The sequence below is a fragment of the Acanthochromis polyacanthus genome, chromosome 16 (genome assembly GCF_021347895.1).
Source record: "Acanthochromis polyacanthus isolate Apoly-LR-REF ecotype Palm Island chromosome 16, KAUST_Apoly_ChrSc, whole genome shotgun sequence".
In the NCBI taxonomy this organism is placed as follows: domain Eukaryota; kingdom Metazoa; phylum Chordata; class Actinopteri; family Pomacentridae; genus Acanthochromis; species Acanthochromis polyacanthus.
This window is the reverse complement of record NC_067128.1, coordinates 13,009,468-13,028,845: the sequence shown is the minus strand read 5'-3', so window position 1 is coordinate 13,028,845 and position 19,378 is coordinate 13,009,468. Positions and strand designations below refer to the sequence as shown.

The 19,378-nt window shown below is 40.1% G+C and overlaps 1 protein-coding gene across 1 annotated transcript in view; it reads right to left on the bottom strand.

Annotated features, from left to right (window-relative positions):
* LOC110959631 (neuromedin-B receptor) overlaps window positions 1–19,155 on the bottom strand; it is a 43,729-nt gene extending 24,574 nt beyond the window's left edge. The window contains exons 1-2 of the mRNA XM_022206571.2: window positions 19,018–19,155; window positions 16,300–16,515 (exon numbers count right to left, since the gene is read on the bottom strand). Of these exons, the coding sequence (XP_022062263.2) occupies window positions 16,300–16,515; window positions 19,018–19,137 (336 nt within the window). The 5' untranslated portion in view covers window positions 19,138–19,155. The remainder of the gene's footprint in view (window positions 1–16,299; window positions 16,516–19,017) is intronic.
* Between the last annotated feature and the right edge of the window lie 223 nt (window positions 19,156–19,378).

Below are 19,378 nucleotides of genomic sequence, written 5' to 3'. Positions count from 1 at the left end.
CACAGCTGCACATTTCCTTGTGACTTTGTGCTTTCAGTACCTCCCCTGCCATTCCTCTTCATCTCCATCTCTTTTCATGTGTCACCTCTCTCTCTCTGTCATTCCTTCTGGCTGCTCTTTCCCTCTGAACATTCACCTCAGTCACCTGCGACACCTCTCTTCTTTCTGTTTACCGTCAGTCCCGTTCAGCGTCTCAACAGCATCAGTGGGATCGCAAAACAATGCTGCAATGAAAACAGCTGCCTGCTGCTGCTGGAAACAGAGAAGATGAGACAGAGCGCTGAGAGTAAAATAATGAGCTGAGAGACACAAAACAGGCTCCCGTCTCCTAGAAATAATGTTTATATAAAATTAATCTGCAACTGCAAATACACTGATCAGGCATAACATCATGACCACCGGCCTAATATTGTGTTAGGTTGTAACAATGAGACTACAGTAGCATTGGTAAAGATAGTTATCTTTGACTTTAGAAAATGTAGCCCTTCATGCTGCTAAAATGCTTCTGATCTGTTCTGTGGCACTGGGATGGTGGCAGTTAATTCTGTGGGTCCTGTGGACTGCAGGGTGGGACATCCCTAGATCAGACTTATCCTGGAACATCCCACACATGCTCAATAATATTTGGATCTGGGGAGTGTGGAACCCGGGTGAACAGCTTAGCTCTGCCTTGTTCCTCGGGCTGCTCCTGAGAGGTTTTTGTGGTGTGTTGGGGTACATTGTCCTGCTGAGGGTGGCCACTGGCATCAAGGACTACTGTTGCCATGGAAGGGTTAGGGGGACGCTTGACCTCCAATGTTTAGGTGGGTGGTGCATGTCAAACACTCACATGAATGTCAGGACCCAAGGTTTCCAAGCAGAACGCTGTATTGCAACAAGGTGATGGATGTTGTTCACTTCACCTGTCAGTGGTCATTATGTTGTGGCTGCTAAGTTGTCAGTGAAACATGATGCAGACTGGACTATATTTCCAACAACATGATGAAGCCCAGAACAAAGATCAGCCAACTTAATTGATATTTCAGCTTTACGTCCTATCAGGTAATATTAAGAATGAGATCCAGTTCATAGACATCACCTTCAGTCCAGAGGGGAAGTTTTCACCAAAGTGGCTCTTTCTATAATCTGCTACATCACCATATTAGCTTATCCTGCATAGCTAAACTGCTCCGGAGGCACTTTTAGTCAGAGTTTAGGGTTTTCTATTAGCTGTAAAAACCAATGCAGATTCTCAGCTGAGAGAATATGTTGTGCCTGCTAAACTGCTCAGCTGTACGTTAGCAACACCACTGAATGAAGCCGTGCAGCAAAAACAGCAAACTGCATGCATTCTGTTGGTATGAGAACTTACATGTATCAAGTTTAGCGTGGCAGAAAATGCAGGAATATGTTTTTAAGCTCGGTCCTGATTTGCTGTTGAGGAAAATCTGGATGAGCAGGAGTAAAAACAGTCAAGGTGCACCAGGATTTGTCTTTGTAAAAAAAAAAAAAGGAGTAAATGCAGAGTGAATATTCCTGCTGAAAGGGCAGAGCTCTGGCACCAGGTTCACGTTCGGAGGTCTGACCCAGACAACAACACAAAATGCAAACCTAAAATATCATCTGTTCTTCACACAGCAAACCTTTTCCTTTCTCATGAAGACAACACAGACTTGGAGGAGTCTCACTGTCTTGTTGTTGTTAGACCGTTGGTGCTTGACATTGGTCACAACATAATCAGATACCATAACGAAATAAGAGAAAGCTACTCAGATTCTGGTCTATTATGAGGCTGATTAACAGTCATGTCCAGTATTGCTTGTGATCATCACATTACAAACACAAACCATTCAAGTACAAATGAAGTTTTACTACAACAGCTGCCAAATCCGTTCACACTGATTGTGCTGCAGCAAATGGAAAATTGATCAGTCTATTGGTGTTTTTCACAGACAGCATTCAGTCAATAACTTTTATTTTATTTTGAAAAACGAAAGTGATTTCCGAGCATCCTTTGCTATGGGATCATGGACTTCCTGAGTATCGTGTTTAAATGTGTGACGTTTAATGTTTAACAGCTCTAATTGTGCAACTGTCATGTCAAAAATAAATGGCTACATTGAGAGTCACTGAGTGGTAAAATAAATGCCTCGTGTGCAGTAGCAGTGCTTTTTGGTGTAGTAAAATTTTATATTCTTCAGTGTGCATTCATTATAACGACCTGTTCTTCTTGACGAAAGCAGGTGGCACACAATCAGTACATGTGTTGCGGAAGAACAGTCAAATGATCCGTTAAACACCTCTTTTTATGAGAGCATGCACAGAGCCTGGTGAAGGAAATTTTCATAACCAAAAATAGTTGATGTTGTGATGTCTTTAATCTCTGAAAACCAACTTACGGAAAGAAAGTCAAAGAAAAAAATCAACTGTGCCTCATAGTGCAGCCCTGTGATGCAAACTAAAAGTCTGAAAATTTGAAAACTACGATTGAAAAAAGGAAACAGACTTTGTTGGTAAATAATTATCATGCAGGACGCAGCCTCCAGCAAAAAGACGAAAACATCAGATGTATGTGGAGAGATGAGGAGACTTTAGCACATTAACACATGAAACTAACAGAAATATCACATTAACACTGTGTTTTCCAGATGGTTTCACTTTGTTTGAGCTCGGGGCTCTTTTAATGACATCTACCTTCTTCTTCTGCAGTTTAATTTAACAAAGCACATGCAGCTGTGTCATTGTAATGGATTAAGACACCTTATTGTCCCATTTCCTCAGGATGTGATCAAAATCTGCACTAAACTGGAATGAAAACTTGGACAGCGATCTTTCTTTAACCAATTAGTTTCATTAGCTTCTGTCTCAGCACATCTGCCAGTGTATAGAAATGAATGTATTTATAGATGATTGACATTAACTTGATATGAAATTGCGCATTTGATAGAAACAGCTTTGAGTTTTTATTGTTATTCTCTGTCAAAGTAATGCTACCTGCTTTCTGTCTACTAATAATTACTCTTCAGAAAACACCAATAAAATTAAACATCAGGAGCTGAAAGCAGTAACAACCACCAACTAACTGCAGTTGTGTTTCCAATCTGCTGTAAAATATGGAAAGTGTGGCTGCTGTGACTTTCTCCACCTCTGCCTCCGTGTGTGTGTGTGTGTGTGTGTGTGTGTGTGTGTGTGTGTGTGTGTGTGTGTGTGTCTGATTGCAGGAACAGAGACATCTGTGCAGGAGTCAGGCCACCAGCTGCCTCTCATCTTCATTAAGCCCTGCCGTAAAACCAGCTTCCACCTCCACCCCGCTCTCAGATCAGGGACTCAGCCATGCAGTCAGTCACACCTCCGGTCTCATTGATTGTTTGTGTTGTTCTGTCACTGTTCTGCCTCTATTAGTTATTGTTTCCATTGATCTGCAGCGTTCGTCATTTTGCCTTTTCTTTCTGCCCTGTTTGCTCCAGATTCCTGCCTAGACCTCTGCACTATTTCCTCCACAATGACTTAATCTCTCCCTTTCTGATGTGCAAAACAGTCAATTTCACTGCTGTCATGCTGAAACGATCTATAGCCAACTATGTTTAAAAAAAGAAGAAGCACCAGGAATCTGGATGGTTTATAATTTCACAGCAGTCACAATTTCGACTATAGAAATATTATTGACTCTGATATTGACATTTAAAATGCAATCCGCTCATAGAAAGCAGTGCATGTCCCGGGGAGATAGATCCGAATATTTAGATCCGAAAATAAATGTTCAGATACCATTGTATCGACCGAATATTCTGATATTCGGGTCCAGTACTATAAATATCAACTCTTGTATCAATGGAAGCCAATGCAACATCTATATATCCATCTATCATTTATACACCGCTTAATCTTCATTCGGATCGTGGGAGGCTGGAGTCTATCCCAGCTGACTTACAGTGAAGGCAGGGGGACACCCTGGACAGGTCAGCAGTATATCAAAGAACTACACATACAAACAAACAAGCACACTCACATCCACACCTATGGACAATTTAGAATCATTAATAAGCCACAACATATTTTTGGACTGGAGGGAGAACATGCAAACTCCATGCTGACAGATCCAAAGCCCACGAACCTGGGATCCAAGGCAACATAATTAAGTTATTAACAGCTATTCATCAGCACGCATGATGGATTAATAGCGGTGGCTGAACCAAATTAAGGGGGTGGGGGAGGAACGACCAAATCATTTGCTGGTGCTACCAACCAAGAAAGTTGGTAGCACTGGTGCGACCAACCAAGAAAGTTGGTAGCACTGGTGCGACCAACCAAGAAAGTTGGTAGCACTGGTGCGACCAACCAAGAAAGTTGGTAGCACTGGTGCGACCAACCAAGAAAGTTGGTAGCACTGGTGCGACCAACCAAGAAAGTTGGTAGCACTGGTGCTACCAACCAAGAAAGTTGGTAGCACTGGTGCTACCAACCAAGAAAGTTGGTAGCACTGGTGCTACCAGTGGAAAAATTAGTCTGGAGCCCTGCTCTGTCTTTCACTTGGGGTCTTTAGCTTAACCTTAACAAGGAGCCACAAGATGACTTAGTGCCGCAAACACAACAGAACACACAGTGCTGCAGGCTGCAGTTGTCCTTCCAGGAACATTTCACCTTCCAGCTCACACTGTCAGTGCAGCTTGTTAAAATGATCGACATGGAAGCTGCAGCGTTAAATTCAACTCCTCCCTGTGCAGCTCTCAGGAAAAGGTTGACTTTTTAAAGAATACAGTGCATGTCATTTATATTTCTCACTTCTTGAAGTCACAACAAAGCTGACTGATGATACATCTGCAGAGCTGTGGCGACATATTGATCTGCAACAACACACAGACGTGATATTCAGTGACTGCTTGTAAACTGTCGCAGCGTTGATGTCTTCACCCAAAAGGACAGCAGAGGAACGGGGGTGTAATATCAGAGAATCTCTGAGGATGGAGAGTTCACTCACTGCAGCTTATGTTTGTCATTTTTTTCACTTTAATTTGAACAAATAAGTTAAAGCTTTGGTGAAACAATGCTCCGTTATAGCCTCGGGTCACAGTTTTCTCTGGTGGCATCAGCTTATAACTCAACCTTATTATGTTTCTGGATAATGAAAAATGAACCACATCGTTAGAAATGCAGGTTGACGTGTCGGTTTTGAAGAACATGCCACAACATCAATGATGAATCATGCTATTTTTTTATTTAATATGTTGGTGAATTGACAATATTATTAATGTACCGCAGAAGCCAGGATTTCAGAGCTGTCAATTGTCTTCTGTTGGCAGATCTGAAATTTCAATGTTTGCTCGTCTACTGCAAGACTTTAAAGAACCATTAAAGTTCAAGACTGATCTTTGTAAGATACATAATAAAGCTCACATGAGTCTTCAGATGGATGGTGGTCCAGAAGAGATCGATTGTCGTGATTGATATTTGGCATTTTTCCAATTATTGGTATCTGTAATTTTATTGATAAATTAAAGGCGCTACTTCTGGCCTGATTCAGCGTCCTCTCTTTGTCTGTAATCACTCTATGGCATCAGAAATGCCTCTCAAGCAGCAAAAACTGAACAAGAAACACAAGTCATTGCAACAAACCAGGAAATTAGCTTCTCTCAATGTGGCTAAGGCTATGCTAATGGCTAGTGGCTAACCTAAAACACAATCTGAAAAATAATAGTTAATAATGCTTTAAGATATGGATCTTAGTGGGCAGTCAAAGTGATAAAACAGTGAAAGGTTGAGAAAATAGAGAAAAATTGCAGGAGATAAAGTGATTAATCTCAGTCAATTCCACATAAGCAGAGGACAGCGTCTTAATTTAATCGCTATTATTTTTGCTTTTACAAATTCAGCTGTAGTCACCTTATTTCTGAAGAAGCCTAGTTATGAATGACTGGCTCCTGCTATCACATGATGTTAAAACATTACATTCAATGTATATGAGTGCTAAATATTGGTAGTTGATCCTTCTTGATTACCAATAACTACCTTGGTATCAGCTCTGAAAGAGAAGAAGAAAAAAAACGAACATATCCCTACATTCAACTTCCTGATGGACTTTTATTACAGTTCTTGATGTGGACATTCTGTTGGAGCAACCTGAGGAGAAAATCCACCTGTATCTGACTTTACAGCATCCCACCTGATGACCTTTTTATCTTTACTTGTAAAAGAAAGGAAGCGTCACTCCCAGCCTGAGCGCTAAAAGTAGCTCCTCAGGCTGAGAAGTCTAGAAAGCTCCTCTACCGCTAAGACCTGCTAACAGTCAGTCACATCCTGCAGGTATTTCAACTGTTCAGGGAGCTGTTTGGAAAAATGCAACAGTTCTAAAGTTTTACCAGCAATATTATGTCAATGGTTCTTCAAGGTAAAGTCACTTCACCAGCAAGAATAATCTGGTAACTGCAGATATGATGATGCAGCACTAAAATCTGCAGGACTGGAATATCTTAGCTGTCCATCAGTTCACCTCACTGTACATGAAGCATACAGCAACACTAACTGAATTACATAATTAAAGCTGCATATAATTAATTTATATCAGTTTCTGTTGTTAATTAAATTAATTCACCAACAGATTGGTCAGCTGTAGAAATAGTGAATCATTCATGTTTAAAACACAGCAAAAGGACCGACCTGGTGTCTTTCTCTTTGTCTTTAAGTGCCTTTCAGAAGCTTCATGAAGAGCTCTCAGTATAAAACTCTACTTTAATTAGTTTTTTGTGGTTGTATTGGTTTCCAGATACGTCGGTGCTTTCATCTGTTAGATTCACAAAAACATTTCAGTTCGACCATTGTCACACAAATATTGGATTTCTCACTGTAATAGCAGAGAAATGAGCAGAAATCCACTTGAAAACACAAAAGCGCACTTCATACAAGATTTAATTACAGGAGGAGCTGCATGTTCACCAGAGCAGCAGGTAAATTAAGCACATACAGATGGAAATCGCACCACCTCCTCTAGAGAAAGAAATCAGATCAGTTCAGACTGATTGAAATCTTTGTACAAAAAAGCAATGATCAAATCTAGTATTACATGGATGCAATGACAGGAACTTATTTTCATATACTTTTAGCTTCTGTATTGCAAATCAGTTCCAAATAAACTTAGTCTGAGCTGTCAAACACAGAAGGGAGAAAAATCTTTTCTGTTGTGAAGGTCGTGTCTGACTTGACTTTTGCAGGAAGCTGTGCTGAAGCAGCCTCAGCCGACGGGGGACGTGGGGACGAAGGCGGTGATGATCTGAGGTGGCAGGTGAGGCAGGAAAGTGATGAGGCCTGTTGCACTGGTGTATTCCAGCCCAGCGGAGGGAAGGAGGGAGGGAGGCCAGTAAAGACTCAACATTGATTTTCAGTATCATCAGTCAACGAGCGATGCGGAACAGTCTGAGATGATTTTGGGTTAAAAGGGGACTTCAATTCTCCGAAGTGGAAGTCTGACCCAGCAAAGTGTTTGATAAAGGTAAGGTTATCACAGCAAACTTTTAGTTTTCTCTGGTGGAAGCTGGCTGAGCTGTGCACTGACGCCAAAGTACCAATAACCTGTCCAGCACAGATACACTGTTGGCCTCTGAGAAGCTTGAACAGTTTGGGATTTGGTGCAACTTGAAGTCACTGAAGTAAAAGTACAATAAAAGTCTCCTGGTTGACGGTCCTCTGACTCACACTGTGTCACTGATGCAGTGTTATTAGGCTGTTATTTTCTGTGTAGTTAACAATTATGATGAGGCAGGACTATTGTTTTCAAGAATTTGCTGGAGTTTAACCTCAGCCCTCCTATAGTCACTATAGACAGATCATAGAAGGCAAAAACTTTTAGACTTTTAATGTGGTGACTGAGTTGCAGAATTTGAGCCAGTGTACCACATCTGAACATAGCTTATATTAATTATTAACACTGCTAAGCTATGTGTAAAATTGTGTTATGGTAGTGATGTAGAAAACAAACCTCACCCACTAACCCATTAACCCTAACCCAATCAAACTTTATGTACGTATTAGGGTAAATTATACTTAACCTCATGACCACATCCTTGAGACTGTTAATCTCTGCTCTGACTGACTCACCTTCTACACTTTCTGAAACTTTTGTTCTCAGGTCTCATTGGCGAATACAGAGCGCTAAGAGGGCCTGCATGTGATTGATTTATTCTAAATGGTGTGAGTCAGTGCCGTGCAGTTCATGGCTGTCTGCCAGCTCTGTGCCTGAATGTCCTTCACTTTGCATGACCAGCAGTCAAACCATACAGACACTGAAAATACATTTTGGACTGTTCCTGTCACCCAGCTGCTTGTGCAATCGTGTCCAATCCTGCAGTTGTCAATCAGCCATCACTCAAAGAGATTAAAGCTGCACTGCTGCTGTACTGCAGCACTGCTACTATTTAAATAAGCAAAGCAAGTAGAATCCTGGTTCAGGTTCTTTCTCATGTATGGGTTAAGCTAAACTTTTTCTGGGTTGTTCTATCTCAAATCGTTACATTTTTACAGCAAATTGTGCTTTAAAAAGGACCCAAAAAAAAAAAGGGTAGCGAGCACGTTTACCATTTGAACAAGTGATAATATGTAAATTATAACATGTGACTGTGTTTGTGTTCATTTTCCTCTTAGAAGGCACAACCAAAATCCAGTTTTGGTAAAACTGCCACTAGAAGTTTACGTCCCAAACAAAGATGGGATGTTGCAATCAACATAAATGCTAAGTGACAGAACTGAACTGAAACTGAAGGGAAAACACAAATCCTAAACTGTTTGACTCTGAATGCTGAAAGTAATTTGATTCATTCGGAGCAATTATTAGAACTTCAGACAGCGCTGACAAGTTCTGGGTGTCAAAACTACTGCTGGTGAAACTCAATAGTTCTTCCCCCTTCTGTCTCCATCTTATTATCATTATCTGTGAGCCTAGTTTTGTCATTTATTGGACCTCACGCAGAGTGAACAAAAGTTATGTTCTGTTTCAGATGTTTCAGTCTGACAGTGTTCTGAAAGTTCGCGCGGTGCCACCTGCCGAGTCGATGCCTGTAATGGCTTCCTGTCTGACTGGTGCCAAACGGCTGAGCACGTAATCGTTGTGCTCCCGTGAAGCTGTCAATTAACTGTCACTTAAAATAAAAGTCAGGCCTGCTGCTAAAGTGGCGATCAGCGTTAGCAAAGTGACACAAAAGGAAGCTTTTGTGCTTCTGTGTGTAACTTCAAAAGTTCTATAAGAGATTCTGACTATTTACAGTATGAGAATTTATTACAAGTTCTTTTTTTTTTTCTTCACCAAACCGATTCCTGAAAACTCTTGAACAGGCTCAGCAGCAGATGTTTTCTTTTGTGTAAATCTAAGAATTTTGGAACTCCAGTAGAAACAAGAACATGACATGAATGTTGATGTAAATTCAGAAACAAATTCATTTTCAAATTCATTTTTGGAATTTGATTCTAAAGAAACATTCATCTTGACTGTTTTTTTTCTGAATAACCAGCTATAACAGGATTTATTTCGGAACTAATGAGCAGATCAGAAATGCCTTTCAGCCCTAAACCATCCATAGTTTTATAAGTCAGCACCAGAATTTTTCATTCATTTGACTTCTCCGCTAAAGAAACATTCATATCGCCTTATTTTTGGGAGTATTTTTCCGGTGAAAGCTGTTTGCCAAGGTTGCAACTCTTGTGACAAAAGAGCAAATCATTTCATTGACAGTTTTTAAAAAAAATTCTATTTCATGTTTCCTTAAAAACAGTCACAATATTAAGTCTATAGAATATTTTAGTGAATTCATGTTGGTGAGAATTTTGGTCACGACTTCCTGAGTTGTTGACGTCAAACACAGAGACATAAAGTTTGTTTTTGGTAAGAAACTTCTGATTGCGTAAATAGCGTAGCATTTCTAAAAATCTAATATTTAATTTGTATGGAGTATTACGTTAGTTTTGCTGTCTGTGGAGAGAGTCCTCAATTGTTTGTTAGCAGTAACCCTGAGATGGATGTCATGTGACGTTATATTTTTGTGCCATCAGCTATCAACATGTTTCAATAGTCTGAGCGATAAACTCATCTTTTCCCAACTTAAAAGCGCGCAAACACAGCAAAGTCAGAGGAACAGGTTCCGTCATCTAATATACACTCACTCAGATTCAAAAATCAAGAGTTTTACCTGCAGTTTATTCGTACTAATGGCAGCTCCGTATTTCTTCGTATTACTGTGCTCAAGAAAAAATTAAAAATCCTAAACAAATATTACCACAGCAAAATCTTTGCAACCAACAAGGCCATTTATGAAAATCAGAGTTTCAACAACTACAGTGCCTTGACCACCGTCAGACTCCAACAGCAGCTTCCTACCAACCAGTTCTTGTTGTCTGGACTAGTGATGGTCATTCTGCTCCTCTGCCGCTCCATTTAAAAGCTCACACAGGGAGAAATGTTTTATTTAGTTGTCCTGGGGTTCTGCTGCAGGCGTTTGGTTTCTCCACCCAATTTTAATATTCACACTCAGAAATGTGAGGAGTTTGGTTTTAGCTCCGAGGCACAAAAAAGGGAAAACTAAACTGCGTTTAACCTCTGAAGTGTGACGACCGCTGGAAGCTCTCCTCTATCACTTTTTGTGTTTCGCTGCAATATGTTTCCCCTCTTGGGACTCAAAGTCATTTTTATCTTTTTATTACACATACAGCCGCATTATGTTTACATTTCATCATGTACATCCCAGAATATCCAAAAAATGACATGCTTTCTGCACCAGAATTGTAACATCTGAGACTTTAAACAATTTGAACTTACTTATTTAATTCACCTTTGCTGGTATTGTTTTTCAAAGTCTTTAACCTCAACAGCAAAATATAGAAAAAAGCAGCCTATGTGAGTGTTTTCTGATCAATGATGTGTCTGAAATCAATTTTCTAGCTGATGAGTGTGTGCGCGTGCGTGCATGTGCTCCTCTAATGTATTTTTTATCTGAGGGAACATAATGAATTAGCTCTGCTCCCAGATAAGATAGTAGGCGTGTTTGGTATTGATGTGGGCGGCTGCAGTTAATGTAGCAATTGTCTTCCAGCCCCTGCAGATGTGGAGATACGGCCGCCGTGTGAGGAGGATTTTTCCCAGCTGGGAGAGTGCTGATAGCATCGCTCCCCTACGAGGAGGCACGGATGGATTTAGCCGTAATGAGATGAATTAGACGACGCACACGATATGACAGACAGGACAGACCGGCACAAAGGGAGGAAGACATGGAGAGACATGGGAAGATGGGGGAAGAATTTAATGCTGCAAATTACACTTCTGGCTCCAAGGTGCAGGAAAATCTATTTGCTTTCGATGGTTTCAGAACAAAATCCTGCCGCACCAGGAAGAAGATATATGACACTGCAGGACCAAAAGTACACATTAAAAAGTAATTCTATTTGTTTAGATAGAAGTTTTAAGTTCTCTTCAGGAACAAAGTTGGCATAATAATATAGGTAACTGTGTCAACTTAATATTGTGCTTGATTTAACCTCCAATTTGGTTTCAATGTTTAAATGTTGTGCATTCAAACACACAACTGGAGTTCAAAATTTTTAGAAAGTTAAATAAAAATCTTGTTGAGTCAATTTCTTAACAGCTGAACAAAAACATGAAAAACCCAAAAACTACTAAAGAAAATGTAACTGGAGCAATTAATGATTTTAAACTTGTGTTTAAAACTATGGTAATGAACACTTAATTTTTTTAATTAACAAATCCAGACTATAAGCCACATCACTGCCAAAATCTAATCACTTGGTCCTTGTGTCATTTCTGACCATTTTCATCCAAATCCGTTAGTCTGTTGAGCAATGTTGCTCACAGACAGACAGACAGACAGACAGACAGACAGACAGACAGACAGACAGACAGACAAATGTACATGGATCGTCACATAACTCCGCTGCGTTCCTTGGCGTAGTAATAACAGGTCACATAAAATGGCATATAAGGCAGTATGCTGCTGCAATAAAAAAAAAAATTGTTCCCAGTTTTGTGAGAAATGTTCTCATCATTACACAAAACTTTTCTGTATCAATTTCTTCAGTTTTTACGAGAAACAAAGCTCATATAATAACATATCATTTTTTGTTCTTGGTATTATTTCACAAAACCAATGTGTCTCCTTAAAACTTCTGTTTCCCATTAAAATGATTTAAAAATGTATGTCTGTTATGGTGGCATCAATATGGTTATGGTTGACAATATTAATAGAATTTTTACATAGAATTTACACTATAGTCCAGTTATGAAAAGAATTTACGAAAATACAATAGGATGAATTAGTGACAAGAATACAAATCAAAACTTACTCTTAACTTTTAACAAATTGCACATTTTTGTGCAATTCTAATAAGTCAACTAGAATTGTGTTATTTCAGAACTTTCTCTATTTGTGAGTGCTGGAAATTGTAAAGTCCAAATAAGGAGTAAGATTTGCATGATTGGGTGTAACTCGATTGATTTGAGAGCTAATCAGCTGATCAGAAAAGCCTTTCAGCCCTATGAACCATTCAGTACTTTATAAACCAGCAGCAGAATTTTAAAGTCAGTCATTTGACTGGCACTCTTATAATGAAGTCGTCACATTGTGCCATCTGGAAGATTAACAACACCCAACTGTTTATCCCTGAGCGCCTAATATGGATGGAAGCATGCATGAATTTGCATTTCATTTTGCAGATTGACTGGAAACTCTATCAAAAGTGTCTTAAATTTGGATGGAAAGTGCATGGACAGGGTGTTACTGCACTATTTTCTGCAAATCACAAATTCTGAAATATTAGAGAGCCTCAGAAGTCATTTCTCCAACCTTTTCCACTTTGTAGTCTATTGGCTGTATGCTACAGTGTAATACGTGTGTTCAGTGGTCACTGCGTACTTCATGTTTCGGTGAGTGTCTCTGATGATCCTCCTCCTCTCTCAGCGCTCAGCGTCACCAGTTGATTCACTGTTTGTTAGTCAGTGACTCTCCCATTAACCCTGTGTTTGTGGAGGTCAGCGTCACTGAAAGTGTCCCTTCAGACCTGAGGGCCACACTGGACTTGGCTTTTTATGCCACTTAAGTGACTTTATCTTCAGTATTTATGTGTTTTGGGACGGCACCTTCAGTTAATGGACTCCATTATGGGGAAAAAAAGGAAGTAAGGATGATAATGATAAAAACAACCACAACAAAACTGTTGCTGCACAAGAATATATGTTCACCAACTGTGGCGTAGGAGTCCGAAAGAAGTAATTGGGTATTAGAAAGCTGGAGTCACAAGTCCTTTAGAACAATCCAAGTCAAATGTCTAGTAATTAAAACATGTATAACATTTGAAATATGTTTGAATCAATTTTGGGGTCATTCAAATGAGTTAAACTTGAATCTTGAGTCCTTTCTGAACAGTCCAAGTGAGATCATGAGTAAATTTGAGGCACATACAATAGTCAGCTTGACAATGATCATGTCTCCAATAGCTTTGATTCAAGAGTCACTTAAAAACAGTCAAGTTTCAAGTCATATAAAAGGTGTTTGACATGTCACTAGTCCAAAAAAAGTCAGAATCAAGTCTTTTTTTTCTATTTAGAACAAGCACATTTCAGGTCTCCAGCAGTTTAAAACAAACTCAGGTTGAGTCCAAAGTCTGCCTGAAACAAGCCAAAGCGAAGATGAAGTGATTTGAAAGATGTCAAAGTCAAAGTCCAACAGTGACTTCCACATTTTTGAAACATTTCTGTATCTCAAGTCACTGGAAAACAGATCGACACATCCAAATGTCAGGTCTCAAGTCCTTCTGGTGAATCCGGTCAAGTCCTCAAGAGAAATGTCGAGTCACGATGCATCAGTTTCAAAGCTGTGTTTAATTTAGTTTCACAGTCAAAATCTGCCGTGCAGTGCTTCTGATGTTAATGCTAACTGGTCAAATTAACTCCTTTACTTTCACCATGCGCTGCAGATACTGATATCAATAACTTTTCTGCACAGATGTTTTATAAAAATAGTCCAGCAGCCCTGTAGGTATAATCAGCTGCAGAGTGTCAACTTTGATTGACAGTTGTTTAACAATAATAAAGACACAAACTGCTCATTAGAACATCTGAAAATAATTAGAATATCATAACAATATTTTTATAAAAAATGAGAAACTCAGAGCCAGCAGATTGGTGCGTCTGGCACGACTCTGATTGTATCGGTGTTATAAAATTATCCTGGATTGCCTGTCAGCATGATTATTATCATGACACTGGCTGGAGACGTGGCAGTAATTCCCAGCTCTGCCGCTCCATCACTGCTGCCGTACACCTGATGTGACCTGCTGCTGCCGTAGGGGGCTTTAATATTTCATCCCTCCCCTTCCCTCCTCCTGACCTCTCCTCCATCTGTGAGGATCAGGCTTGTGTAAAGTGATTACTCACTCTGACTGACATGGTCCCTCCACTAAACTCCCGTCGTGGCTCAACTATTTACCGAGGCCTGTGCGGGAGTGGGAGGTGTGGGTGCAAAAAGCATCGCATTCATGTCGATCTCCATTAAACACACTTTAAACTGTTTATCTTCTGCAAGAGTTTGAAAATCCCAGGCTGCACTTAACTTATTTGTCGTGCCGTGACTTTGTTTCTTTTGTGTTACTTCTTCTTTTGTGGTAACTCGATCACTTTTTGAAAGTCAAAAGTCACTTTGAAATGACTTCAAGTGTATTTTCTCTTGTTAAGGACATACAAAACTCGGGTTGCAATCACGGCTCACATTAGTTGCTTTGGGACTGTTTTCTGACGTCCTCAAACATTCAGTATTCTCACAGTAGTCTAATATACTGATGGATGATGATAATAATAGTGGTATATGTGGCTTTTGTCTGACGAAATGTTGCACAAAAGATTAAAAAGAATTCCATTCATGAAACAACAAAACAACAATAAAATAAATGTCAATGAGATAAATTACAGTTAGCACAGAAATGAGTGTTTTTATCCCCCGCCAGCCGTAGGCACGGAAGGGGGATATTGGTGTGGGCACGTCCTTCCGTCCGTCCGTCCGTATGTCCGTCCGTATGTCCGTCCGTCCGTACGTCCACATTTCGTTTCCGGAGCATATCTCAGAAACTACTCGAGGGATTTCATTCATATTGCATCCAGGCCATCTCTATATAGTATAGATGTGCCTTTTGGGGTGTATGACCTTGACCTGATTTTCAAGGTCATAGCGAGGCACTCCAAATATTTTTTGGTTTCCGGAGCATATCTCAGACATTAGTTGAGGGATTTCATTCATATTGCATCCAGGCCATCTCTATATAGTATAGATGTGCCTTTTGGGGTGTATGACCTTGACCTGATTTTCAAGGTCATAGTGAGTCACTCCAAATATTTTTTGGTTTCCGGAGCATATCTCAGAAACTACTCGAGGGATTTCATTCATATTGCATCCAGGCCATCTCTATATAGTATAGATGTGCCTTTTGGGGTGTATGACCTTGACCTGATTTTCAAGGTCATAGTGAGGCACTCCAAATATTTTTTGGTTTCCGGAGCATATCTCAGACACTAGTTGAGGGATTTCATTCATATTGCACACCACTAAGCCTGTTGGTAATGTAGATGTGCCTTTTGGGGTGCATGACCTTGACCTGACTGTTTTTTTTTTTTTTTGATTATGTAGTGAAGATGTATCATTTTGTAGGTTGTTATCGTCCAGTAATATATATTATTTCTTGCACTTTAGAGGCACTATATATAAGGCGGGGGATGTTTTAAGCGGAGCGTGTTTTTTTTTTTTTTTGAATGGAATGCTTTGGGAAGGATTCGAAACAGCAGCAGATTTAACAAATTTATTGTCAGCAGTGGCTCAGACTGCAAAAGCACAATACCCTCCATCACCAGTCAATTTCCCAGAAGACTAAAATCCACTACCAACCAAACAAAGGTGTTGCTGGGTTTAGGAGAGCCTTGATTGTAGTTTAGGTCTTGTAGGTGCGTAAAGAGCAGAGTTTTACAGTCCTGTGTATTAAAGATTAGTATCACTGTTGTGAACGTCACTTTGGCTGCTCTTGAAATAAATGATCTATCATCCTCGGTCTGAAGAAGTATCTCTTCTCTACCTCTCTCCTTGTTGTGGCTCTTTCTGTGGTTTCAGATTTGATATGCTACAAACTCTGTCATTTAACTGGTTTTTACTTTTGCTCTTCATATACTGTACATTGTCATTCCCTGATATTTGGAGCACACACTCCACCAAGTGTAAAGTGACACAAATTATGGTTCTGTGTGGTAGAAAGCTGCTCATTCATTCTTTCATTCATTCAGCCATCGGTCACCTGTCTCTTGGTGTGTTCGCTGACTTCTCCCGGCATGTCGTGGGCGCTCTTGATGAGCGTGCGGGCGATGTGGTAGTAATACACCGAGATGATGGCCAGAGGGATGAGGAAGTAAACCAAGAAGATCATCACCGAGTGGATCTTAGGATGCATCTGATTGGACAGCGGGTAGGGCACGCAGTTCACAAAGGTGACATTTGTGTTGTCTCTGTGACCCTGGGAGGGGGGGAGAGATTAGGAAAGGAAATGAGGAAATAGTGTAGGAAATTAGGGAAGATGATTCAACAAGAAAAGGTAGAGGAAACAAAAACAGGATATCTTGGAAGAGGAGATGAGGGAGAGGAAAAGTTTGAGGAAGAAGAAACACAGAAGAAGAAGCAGAAGAAACAAAAGAGGAGAAGAAACAAAAGCACATCAAGAAGAAGGAACAGATGAATAAGAAGAAACAGAAAAAGAGACTGAAGAAGGAGACGAAGAGACAGAAGAAGCAGAAAAGGAAAAAGAAGAAAAAACAAACAGAGGAAAGAAGAAAAAGATGAAGGAGGAGAAGAAACAGATGAAGAAAAATAAGAAGCAGAAGAAAAAACAAGACACAAGACGAAAAAGAAGCAGAAGAGGAGAAGAACCAGAAGAAGCAGAAACAGAAGAAGCAGGAGAAACAGATGGAGAAGAAAGCAGAAGAAGACAGATGAAGAAATAGATGATGGAGAAACAGAAGAAGAAGAAGCCCTGAAGAAGAAACAGATGATGAAGAAGAAGAAACAGAAGGAAAGGGGAGGGGAAAAAAGAAGAAAAGAGTCAAAAGACAGGACAGAAAATCAATAGAAAGAATGTGATGAAAGAAAAGGAAAAAGTGCAGCAAACAAATGGAGAGATGAAGAAAATAAGGGGAAAATAATCAGTAGGGGAGGAAAGCAAAGGATTGTGAGCAAGAAAGAAGAACAGGACCAAAAGAAAGAGATGGAGGAAAGAGTCCAGGAGGAGGAGGAGGAGAGCACCAAGGATCGACCTCAGTAAAGATCATAAAACAGACTGCAGAGTGAAGCAGAGGCTCATTCATTCATAAATCTGAGTTTATAGGTGCTGGGAGGGGAGTGTTTGTGTGCTGGGAAACCCGCTGAGATGATGCTGAGCAGTTTAAACTGCTCTGTCAGAGACAAGCCTTCAGCTCAAAGTGATGAACACCACGCATTTAAACTTAACGTACAGATTCACCTCTCCCAGCAAAACCTCCCATTCTGAGGTTGTTGCCAATGAATGATTGACCGCTGATGTCTCGGTCACAATCAGCACCAAGATTTAGGATTTCAAAAGGCAGAAATATTAAAAATCACTCATGGTGGTTTGATTTATTTTCCACTCATATTCTTCAGTTTCATTTGTTGTGTCTGTCAGAGATTTATTTTAATCTCCTCTCTGTGAACTCTGGAAGGACTTTGACATGTGATCGTTGTTATTCAAGGGTTTTATTTGTCCGCTTTCATTTGCATTGTAAGAATGAGAGCAGAACAATCAATCATGCGTCCTAGTACAAGTCTCAGCTGCTGCCATGACGTAACTAAACAGTGTTAAACATGCTCAGACTCATGGCTGACTGTAACATCCTTGTATCCTATGAATTACATCCAAATAGGATGAATCCTCACAATTTATTCATCTGAATCCCTTCAGGTTCAACACAGCAGGTGCACAACAAAATGCATCACATAAGCATAGACTTTATGGGCACACCTGCTTAAACAGCAACTGAAGGTAACGCTGATATAAATACTGTCATTCTGGACAAGAAATAGCACTAATTCAAGCAGCTTTAGATATGCTCAGTCAGGATGTACATCTGAAGAGTGGGGATGCTGATTAATTCTCTCCGTGTGTGGTCTGGTTTGTTGCATCCAAAAAGTTTTTCTTCCCTGACCAGTGAAATCGAATAAATTCATCAACAAGCCTGCAAAGTGTTTATTTTATTATTTCAGGTAATAAGAGTCATGGCAGTATTTCCACAACACACCTAAATATGATCAATCATCAGCAAGGGACCACATGAAAAGGGTCACTGGTACGGATTATCTGCTGCGAGGAATCCTGTACAGGGTAAAAGGAACTAAACCCAAGAAGAGCCTCTGTAATTCCTCCAAGGTAGTGTTTCAGTGAATTAGGTTTAAGGCTCATGGTTTTAATGTTCCAGTGCACAATTTCAAAGCAGCCGTTTTCAGTAAAGACTGTCTTAGAGAGGTTTATTGGTCAAACAAAAACAACAGTCTCACAAGTTTGAGTCTAATCACTCTTGCACGGTGGCTATACTACAGTATGGATGTGATCAGACAGAATGATCTGAGAGTCCAAGCAGCGATACGTCATCAGCTCACTTCATCTATCCGCTGTAAACAAAAACCTCACTGTGGCCACAGACACATCTGTGTTTCAACAAACATCAAAGGAGAATGTGGACAATGTGAAGCTGTGTTCAAGGAGCAGCAGCATGGACCGCCACTTTTGCAAGGAGCAGCAGCATGGCAGGCTAGCCAGTGTGTTGAGAAGCTTTTTATACTGTATTCAGATTGGTTTGGTTCAAAAATGACTTTGATCTGCAACAGGACAAAGAACTGCAATGTGGAGGAACCTTGTGTGAAGATGTTGTGGATATAAAGAAAATTTGATAAGTAGCAGTGCTGTGTGTAGTATCTGCTTTTTTTTTTTTTTCGTATTTCTTTATTTTACCTGCATGGAGACGACTTGTGAGAAAATGGCCTCAGGAACAGCCAGCAGGACGGACAGCAGCCAGATGGAGACAGCTTTCAGACACGTCCAGAAGACTGCGCTGGACGTCTGGATGTCCATCGGGTTCACTATGGCTTATACCTGCCGGATACAGAGGGAAAAATCAATACGCTGTCTACAAAACCAAACAAAGTAACAAGAAAGCTCACAGTAGAAAACTTTCATGAAATCTGACAACAGCCTCAAATCACAATCAGACTCAGAGAAACAGACGAGAGAAAAACCACAGACTTATTTAGTCTCAGTAGGACTGACTTAATATTTTAGATGCTGGACGCAGAAAAACGAGCAATTCAAACTT